The sequence below is a fragment of the Phaseolus vulgaris genome, chromosome 8 (genome assembly GCF_000499845.2).
Source record: "Phaseolus vulgaris cultivar G19833 chromosome 8, P. vulgaris v2.0, whole genome shotgun sequence".
Classification (NCBI taxonomy): domain Eukaryota; kingdom Viridiplantae; phylum Streptophyta; class Magnoliopsida; order Fabales; family Fabaceae; genus Phaseolus; species Phaseolus vulgaris.
This window is the reverse complement of record NC_023752.2, coordinates 50,337,788-50,347,469: the sequence shown is the minus strand read 5'-3', so window position 1 is coordinate 50,347,469 and position 9,682 is coordinate 50,337,788. Positions and strand designations below refer to the sequence as shown.

Genomic DNA, 9,682 nt, shown 5'->3' with positions numbered 1-9,682 from the left:
GAAAATGGTCCTTTTATCCCAAAGTTTGAAAAAGATGGTTATGTCATTGAGAAGCCATGGTCTCAATGGACTGATGCAGAAAGCAAAAAGGCCAAATTCGATTGCATTGTCAAAAATATTATAACCTCTGCTTTAAATTCTGATGAGTTTTTCAGGGTCTCACAATGCAAATCATCAAAAGAAATGTGGGACACTTTGGAAGTCACCCATGAAGGAACAAATGAGGTGAAAAGAGCTAGAAAGCATGCTCTCATTCAAGAGTATGAGATGTTTAGAATGCTTAAAGGTGAAACAATAGCTGAGGTGCAGAAAAGGTTTACACACATCATCAATCACCTTATGAGCCTAAACAAGTCGTTTGACAAAGAAGAGCTGAACATCAAGATCTTGAAATGTCTTGATAGAGCATGGCAACCAAAGGTAACTGCTATTTCCGAATCTAAAGATCTAACATCATTAAGTGTTGCTTCTTTGTTTGGAAAGCTTAGGGAACATGAGCTAGAGATGAATAAACTCAATGTTCAAGAGAGTGAAGATAAGAACACAAGGAGCATAGCCTTGAAAGCATCCAAGCATAAGGGAAAGCAAGATTCAAGTGATGATAGTGATGAGGAAAATCTTAGTTTGCTATCAAGAAAATTCAGCAAATTCCTAAAGAGAAACCGCAACAAAGACAACAACAAGGATAGGTATGGAAACAAGAAACCCAATGAATTTAATTCAAATAACTATACTTGTTTTGGTTGTGGTGAGCAAGGTCACATAAAGGCAGATTGTCCTAACAAGAGCAAAGAGAAAAAGACAAGCTACAAGGAGAAGAAAGGCAAGACAAAAAGAGCCTACATAGCTTGGGATGAAAATGAGGTGTCATCATCAAGTTCTTCATCAAGTGAAGATGAAAAAGCAAACATATGTTTGATAGCTGAGGATGATGATGATTCTTGCAGTTCAAGTGAGGTAAGTTCATGTGCTTCTTTAAATGAACAAAATTATAGTGAATTGCTTGAAGCTTTTCAAGAAACACATGATGAAGCTAATAGATTGGTTCTTTCAAACAACTGATTGAAAGATCTTAACAGTGGGCTTGAAAAGAAAGTTAAATCACTTGAAGAGGATCTGAGAAAAGAAAAAAATGATTTTGAAAAATTGGAAAATCAGTTCAAAAATGCCTTTTGCAAGTGTGATACTCTCATTTGCACAAATTGTGAAAATCTTGAGAAAAAGGTTCACTATCTTGTTGAAACTGTGGACAAGCTTTCAAAGGGGAAATCAAACTTTGAGAATGTCTTGGCATCTCAAAACTGTGTTTTTAGAAAGGCTGGTTTAGGCTTCAATCCACAGAACAAGCAAGATAGGTTTTCAAATTTTTTTTTAAGAAAATCAGAAAAACAACCGATTGTTAAGACGAAACAACCGGTTGTTACATGCTTTTACTGCATGAAGAAAGGACACTCTGTTAGATTCTGTAAAATTAGAAAATATTATGTTCCTAAAGGTTTTATGAAATGGATTCCTAAGGGATGTGATGTTTCTAACAGCAAAGTAAAGTCAAATGGACCCAAATTTGTTAGGGGACCAAATCTTGCTACTTGAAATCGTTTATGCAGGAAAAATAAAGAGAAAAAGAAGAACTGAGCCATCTGATCAAGCTGTTGAAGAAAAAGGCAGTCATTGAAGCTGAATCAATGCTATGCAAAAGATCAAAACAGTGAAAAGGAGTTTTCTTGATCAACAAGCAATTGACTCATTGAAGAATCAACACAAGGATAAGACTTTCCTATATTTTTTCTCAATCTCTGTTTCAAAGTTCTTTATTGTGATTAAGTTTCTATTAATCAATGTCATCTGATTTAAACTGCTTCTGCTCATGGTTAAAATATCAAAAATCAAGTTTTAACTGCTGTAGAAAAACAACCGATTGTTTTGGGTCTGACAACACTGTGAAGAAATTGATTTAATTGCTTTTTTGAATTTCTATCCGTTGCAGATCAATTTTAAAAGAGAGAATCTTGGTCAAAAGATCTGTGTTGAAAGCTGATCATGTTCAGAAAGAAGTTATAACAGTCATAAAGGAATATATTCCAAAATCTTGGAAATTCAAGAGCCTTAATGACTAGTCAAATATCACATGTGAAGACCATGTGATTTTCAACTTTTTCTGACATTTTCTGTGCAGAACAGAGTCAAGTCCTCTCTCTGAAAATCAGGTACCCTTTGAATGAAATTAAATTCAAATTGATTCTCTTACTGCTATAAAATCCAGTGCAGATTTCTTCCACAAGAACAACCAATTGCAACATCTCTTGCAATATCTCTTGCACCATCTCTTGCAAAAATCTGTGAACCTCTGTTTTCGTCTCTGCTGTCATGGAATCAACCCCTTCCACCTCCAAGAGAGTCAAAACCAGAGCTGTAAGGTCTGGAGGAAGGCTGGAAGGTTGGTTTTCTGGAGACAATGATCTCATTGAGAAGTATATATATGAGACAAACATCAAGAAGATAAACAACCCCAAGGTTGTATGCTTTGATAGGCTGAAAAGTCAAAAGCTTGATAATGTGAGAAGGCTGCTCAAGGATCAATCTCTCAGAAAGTTCCTAGAGATGAAGGGTAACATCTATCCAGATCTGGTGAGAGTATTCTACACCAACTTGAAGTTTGAGGGAAACAATCTTGTATCTCATGTGAAAGGTGTGGAAATGGAGATAACACATGAAGTTTGGGCTGCTGTTGCTGGACTTAAGTTCTCAGGTCCGAGAATCAATAAGGGAAACCTTGGTGTGGTGGAGGATTTTAATAAAATACAGTTCTACAAAAGCTGCTTGAAGAATCAACATGTTCAAGTTAGCACATGCTCAGTTGGAGGTTTGAAGCTTGATGAGAGGTTGCTTGCTCTCATTGTAACTTGGATTCTAACTCCAAGGGGGAGTAACCACTCTGTGTTAACTGAAGAAGATATGGTTTATATCTTCTGCATCACCAAGAAAGTCAAGATCAATTGGATTCATATAATCAAAGAACACATGCAAAAAGCCATGAGGTTAGGTGATTATCATTATCCCTATGTTGTTTTAATATCTAAGTTTCTACTCTATTTTGAAGTTAATCTTGAAGATGAAACTTCTGAGCTGGTCAAGTCAACTCAAGAGTTGAACAATGGATCACTCAGCAAGATGGGCTTTACAAAAGTAGGTGGAAAATGGATAAGTAAGGATGGTGATCATGGTGCCTCATCTAGTGGTGTTGCTCATCTTGAACAAGATGAACCTGCTGATATGGATGTTCAACATGAAGATCCAAATGAAGATTTTCAAGATGCAGGACCCAGTGCTGTTGATAGACATCAAGGAGAAAGAATGCCAACCATGTCATCTTTTGAAAGACAAATGATGGATAGGTTTGATAGCTTTGCTGAAAATCAAAGGAGCCTCAATGATCTTTGTGTTAATAATTTCCAAAGGATTGACACCAGGTTTGACAACATGGATGCAAGGTTTATGACTCTGGATGAACAGATTGAAGCTGTCCAGAATCAAATCTTTGATCTTCAGTTTGTTGATGAAGAAGAATGAAGGAAAAATAATCGATTGGTTATCGAAACAATCGATTGTTTTTTGCTGTTCTTTTCTGGTTTTAAAATTTCTTTCCTTCTACTGTTGCTGTTTTATTCTGATGTAATGAAAACAATATTTTTTTTTATCTCTTATCTTTGTCTATTTGTGAAGACAAATAGGGGGAGATATATGCTGTGTTTTGAGTTTGTTTTAAGTTTCTGTTTTAAGGTTGATAAAACTGTTTGGAATATGTAATATGTTTCTGATATTAGATATGTTTTAAGCTTTAAACTGTTTATCTGTATGCTAACAGAATATCAGAAGTTCAATGTATTGCTCAATGTTCTATTGCAGGAATTGCTTCAGATTTAATCAGGTACAACACAAGCATCAGGGATTTGTCTTCATCAAATAGGGGGAGATTGTTGAACCAAGTGATGTTCAATGTTTTGAAGAATCCAAATCCTTTGAAGGATGTTGAAGCCTCTGCTTTGCTTGGTGTTGCTGTGCTGGTTTAAGCTTTGTTCTGGGGTAGTTTATATGTTGTAATCCACCCTTGTATTAAATCTCAAGCAATTAGCATCTCAATTCTTATCAAAGTAAAATGTTTTTCAAACTAAGTTGAAACAACCGATTGTTTTATCAAAACAACCGATTGTTTATACTTAGGTGTTTTGAGAAAGATTGAAAACTGTTTTTGAATGGTTGAAACTGTTAAGTACCAAAACAACCGATTGATTCGAGAAAACAACCGATTCTTTGTTTTGGGACCATAACAAAAAATGTTTTCTTTGACTGAGCTTTAAATGCTTTAACTGTATACGCTCCAGTCATTAAATGCTTTGACCAATCTTTTAATGCAATTTAAGAGTTTGTTAAGATTTGATAACAAACTATATCTTTGAATATATTCAGAAAAACAGTTTTAAGAATAAAGAATCTTTTGACAAAGTTTTTCTAAGAGTTTTCAAAGTGCTGAGATTGCTTAAGAGTTTTGTGATTGATCAAGGTGCTGGAATAGGATTCTACTTGTATTGATTTCAGATATTCATCTGTAACAAGTGTAATCTTTGTAATCTGCTGAACAATTCGTTTCTGTGTTTGCTGAGATTGGTTGTGTGTTCTTGAGGTGTTCAAGATCAGCAATCTTCGTGTTGGCCAAGGAGAGTGTGTTTCTTGAGGTGTTCAAGGTCATTCTCTTGGTTGTTGTGTAAGTGATCAAGTGGTGGTTTCTTAGTGGATATCCTCGGGGTTTCTGAGAAGACTGGATGTAGCTCTAGTTTGGAGTGAACCAGTATAAACAACTGTGTACAATCTCTCTATCTCTAACTTTTTAAATTCAGTTTATTTGTTGTTTGCTGGTATAAACAATTGATTGTTTCTACGAAACAACTGATTGTTTTTCTAGTACTACAACTTTTGCTTGCTGTTTTGGCTAACTGAATTGCTGAATCAATTGGTTTCTGAAATAAATTCATTCTAAGTTTTGAAAAGTTTGCGAAAACCCCTTTAAACAATTCACCCCCCCTTTAGTTTAAAGCCATCTTTTCTAACAGTTTTTACCCCTTCTTTTATTCTATTTGTGAAGACAAATAAGGGGAGAATTATATGGTTTATATGTTGCTAAGTATCTGCTACATGTCTGCTTTAAAACTAGGTTTATATGATTTAGTTAGCTCCTGCATAACTTTGATTTTGCACCTTGTTTACACACTGATTTTGCTGGTTTTCCTTATGAGAATCACCTAGTGAAAAAAAGGTTTTGTGGTGCTAATGATATATGGATATGATTACTTCTGGTACATGCACAAATTATGTTTTGCATGTACTAGCAAATTCAAACAAAACATCACAAGCACATCACAAGCAAACCAAGGATTTGTCTTCATCAAATAGGGGGAGATTGTTGAACAAGATGCTGATGTCTCCAAATCCAAGTGGAAAGCTTGAAGACCTTGTTGCTGTTGTGTGTGTGCCTAGTTGTTTGAAACTTGTTAATTCACTCCTTAAGATGATCCAAGCTCAATTGAATCTTTAACATTTTGAAAAGATGGGTTTTTTAAAAGGAACTGAAATTTCGAAACAATAGGTTGTTTGACACTTGGTGGATTTTAAAATGATTTGGAAAAACTTTGTCTTTGCCTTTTCTGTCAAACAAATTTCAACATGTTGAAATTTCGAAACAACAGGTTGTTTAACACTTAGTGGATTTTAAACTGATTTGGAAACGCTTTGCCTTTGCCTTTGTTGTCAAACAAAAATCAGTTGGTTATTTCAAAAAATCAACCGACTGTTTTTCTGAAAACCTTAACTGGACAGACGCACTGCCCAGGTCATCACCCCTGACTTCTTCCTCCTGGGGACAATGGTTTTAATTGCCCCGACCGACAAAATTTGGGTGGAGGAAGAAGCGGACAAGGAGGATGAGGAGGACAAAGACGAAGGGGGTTCGGTAAGAGGAGAAGGAGTAGCCGAGAAAGAAGAAGTGGGACGAGAGAGGGAAGACATCACTAACCTTGGAAGGACGACAAAAGAAGCACAAGTAGACGAAAGTCGTTCAGGATTCAGGGCAGAGTTCAGAAAGAAAGCGTAAGAAATCACTGTTTTGAGCTCCTATTTATTAGCCGAAGGAGTCTCGGGAGTCGAAACGTCACAACTCCCTCAACTGTTGGATCTTCTTGATCTAACAATCCACGTTGTTTGACGCCCAAAAACCCCGTCATAAATGCACGTCACGTCACTCGTTCAGGCGCCGCCACCCACCACATCACCCATCAAAAACCCAACCGCCACCACGAATCCCGACCGGTATGAGATCAACAAGACTCTTCGGCTTTATCAGCCCTCGAGCCAGGGAGGCAAGTGTACTGGTACGGCCGGTTGACCACCCTGAGTTGGTTAGAATTTCAAACCGTCTGACCATTCACCCGCGATAAGGAATGTCGCATGGTAACACGATGTCGGCCGACCCGTGGGTTGACCAAGTGAGCAGGACTAATCCATAATTAAAGGTTACTTAGCACAACCCTAAACACGAACCAATCCTCTAATCCGACCCACCAACGAAAGCCCATTAAAGTAATATAAATAGCGCAGATTCCAAGAACATGTGCCTGTGCTACCGGACGACCGTGAGGAGGAGGAAGGAACTGAAGGAGTGAGAAGCTGAGTGTAAGAACGACCGAGAGGAGAAGCATGCAATCATTCTCTAGGTCCCAATACCAGTTCGAAAACAATTGCTATAGTTTAAATATTAATACGTTGAACATATCCATGTATGTGAAGAAATAAAGTAGTATACAAAAATTGATAGATTTGTTAAAGGGTTTAAAAATTTAGAAGTATAAGTGAATTTTACATTCTCTTTTCCTTTGTTTTTGAGGAAATATGTCCCTGTTTTCAACCAAGTTACAAATGATAAAAATCTGAAAAGTTGAAATGGAATACTATGAACACGAAATCTGTATACGTATAAAATGATAATGAGAAAGAGGAAGTGATTTTTGTTCACACCCAACTCTCTCGAATCGCATCCTCAATCTCTGCAAAACAAAATATCAGAGGAACGTTCTCCCACGTCCACTTCATCCTTCATCCTCGTTGACTTTGGGGATTTCTCCGAACCGGTCCTACCCCAAAACGGTGGGGTCCACATGAACCCCCACCGGTCCAACCGGCCTTCCCCACCGAACCGCTCGTATTGCAGATAGCTTCTCCCCACACTCCTCGTTCTGTAATCCCTCCTTCCACTACTCTGCCGCTGCCACGTCACCCCACAACTCTTGGTCCGGTTCAGCATCCTAAAACTCATGAGCCGGTTCCGCACATCCTCCGGCAACCGCAGTGTGAACCGCTCGCAGTCCTCTCCCGGTCGAACCAGAGAATGACCCGTTGAATGAGAGCGCGGAAACAGCCTTGAAGTTCCAAAACCGGTCGATCTAGACCGAACTGGATGGGTCCGGTTCGGATCATCTAAACTAAGAGGCTCCGTAATTATTCTGTTTCGTTCACCTTCTTCACCTTCATCGACCGGGTTGATGTAATTGGGATCATAATCGGGTTCTGCGTTGGGCCCATTGGGCCGGGCCGAATCCGGAATGTAAATCTCAACGGAAGGAGGCGCGTCCTCGGGCTTCGGCGCCAGGTTGGCGCGGCAAACGGGACAAGTGGAATGATTCACCAACCATGCATCGATGCAATCGGGGTGGAACACGTGGCAGCATTTGGGGATCAAGCGCAGCGTTTCGTCGTCGCGGAACTCGTTGAGACAAACAGCGCATTCCAGCGTGGCCCTCCCGATCTTCAGGGCTTTAACCTCGGAGTACACGAACGTCGGAAACGTGTCCACTATCGCCCTGTCGAGCCCGAGATGCTGCCGCCGGTCCATCCCGCCGGCGATCGCCACGGCCAGGTCGAGCCTCCCTCTGATCCGCCGCTCAGCGCATTGGCGCGTGTAGATGGACACGAATCCCAACGCAAAGAAGACCACTACGAGGATCACCAGAACCGCAGCCATGGTCTTGTCGAATCTCAGTCTCGTGAAAGGATCCAACTGCGGCGGTGATGGAGGCGGATTTTGAAACTGTGCCGTGACCGGCGGCACGAGAAGGAGGATGAGAAGGAAAAAAAATGCACGATCATGATCCAGATTCATGAACCGCGGTGCAGGTGGAGGTGCAGGGCATTCCATGTGGATGCCCATAGGTGATGATCATAAAGTTGAGTGCAGGTGGATTTCGCTGCAAAAGCAAGTGAGGAATGTTTAGCGCATGAGAAAACCTATAATTAATACCCACCGTACGTGTCAGTGATTGCACCCTGAGTTTTTTTTATTCTTTCTAAGATGTGGATTTGAGAATAGTAATGGGTTTTCTTTATGGTAGCTAACAAATAACATAACTTTGAATTGTTGAACACTTTTTTATGTTTGGAAGGTGACAATGTGTTAAGGATATGGCTTTTGATGGAGTCGTAGACTTTACGAAGGTAGGGTAGACTTGAAATGATTGGGTTTTGGGTTTTGACTTCTCCAATCTTGGTGGGCCCGCCAACGATGATTTTGAAAGTTTTCCGTTACGGTGATTGCTGCGGTTGTCAGATGCGAGCAAAGCCCTAGAAATTAAAATTCTTCTCATTATATGTTGCCTTGCCACAGTTTGTGGAAACAGAGCTTGTTAGGGTTTAACTTGTTAATTGTTAATATTTTGTTCATTGCAATTTTCGCCGTAATGAATTGAATAAGGACTATGTTTGTTGTGTACGAAAATATACATTTGCGTCTCAATGAATCTTCGTCATTTTTCTTGTTTCTCCCGTGATCCAATATTTCGTTGAGATTGGTTTGAGAAATCGGTATTTGGATTATTGTAATTCGTTTTTAGAGTTGTTTGTATGCGCAATCTACACTTCTTTAAGAATATAGATGAATGAATTTTATTTTCGTGACATCATGCACTATAATTTTTTTATATTATACATTAACTAATAAAATTTATTTTAGATATAATTTTTAATGTAATTATATAATTAACAAATATTTAGGAGGAAGGGCACGTAGTTCCTTTTGTCCATATTTTTTAGTTTTAAAATTATTTTTACATGCAGTTTATTCTTGCATATTGTTTAATGAGAGAGAAGTTGAAATGTAGTATGCATGCTTTGCAATAGGTCAAGGTGCTTAAACCAAAAAAGAGGACTCATTTTGTCGTATTGTAGATGAAAATTTGTGTTATTGATTGTACATTCTAAATAAATTGAAGATGGAAATTCAAAATATAATATTTAGAATGATTTTAAAATGTTTAGAATGGTTTAGTTTAATAAATTTAAAAGTATTGACTAAAATGAAGGTGTTGCCCACTACCAGCTGGCCTAAATCCTAGAATTATAATCTTTGCCCGTAGAATAATGTAGTGGTATTAAAATCTTAGAGGCAAACTTTTGCAGCTTATAATAATTCTACTAATTCGATCTAGATTAGTTGAATATTTACAGTAAAGTTGGAATTTAGTACAATGATTTTCTAAAAAAAATTATCAGTGTTGTAGCACGCTCATTTTGATATATAAATAATTATTTTTCTGATAAAAAAATATTTTCTGCAGTTGTCTTTTACAGCTACAGATCTGCA

General features: G+C 38.2%; 1 protein-coding gene across 1 annotated transcript; it reads right to left on the bottom strand.

Annotated features, from left to right (window-relative positions):
- Positions 1 to 6,868: 6,868 nt before the first annotated feature.
- On the bottom strand, positions 6,869 to 8,821 carry LOC137826990 (RING-H2 finger protein ATL11-like). The gene has a single exon (XM_068633162.1). It carries the CDS (start codon positions 8,252 to 8,254, stop codon positions 7,088 to 7,090), a length of 1,167 nt encoding a protein of 388 aa, XP_068489263.1. The 5' UTR covers positions 8,255 to 8,821; the 3' UTR covers positions 6,869 to 7,087.
- Between the last annotated feature and the right edge of the window lie 861 nt (positions 8,822 to 9,682).

Coding starts and splice junctions, on each gene's coding strand:
- LOC137826990 (XM_068633162.1), bottom strand. CDS start 8,254: ATGGGCATCCACATGGAATGCCCTGCACCTCCACCTGCACCGCGGTTC.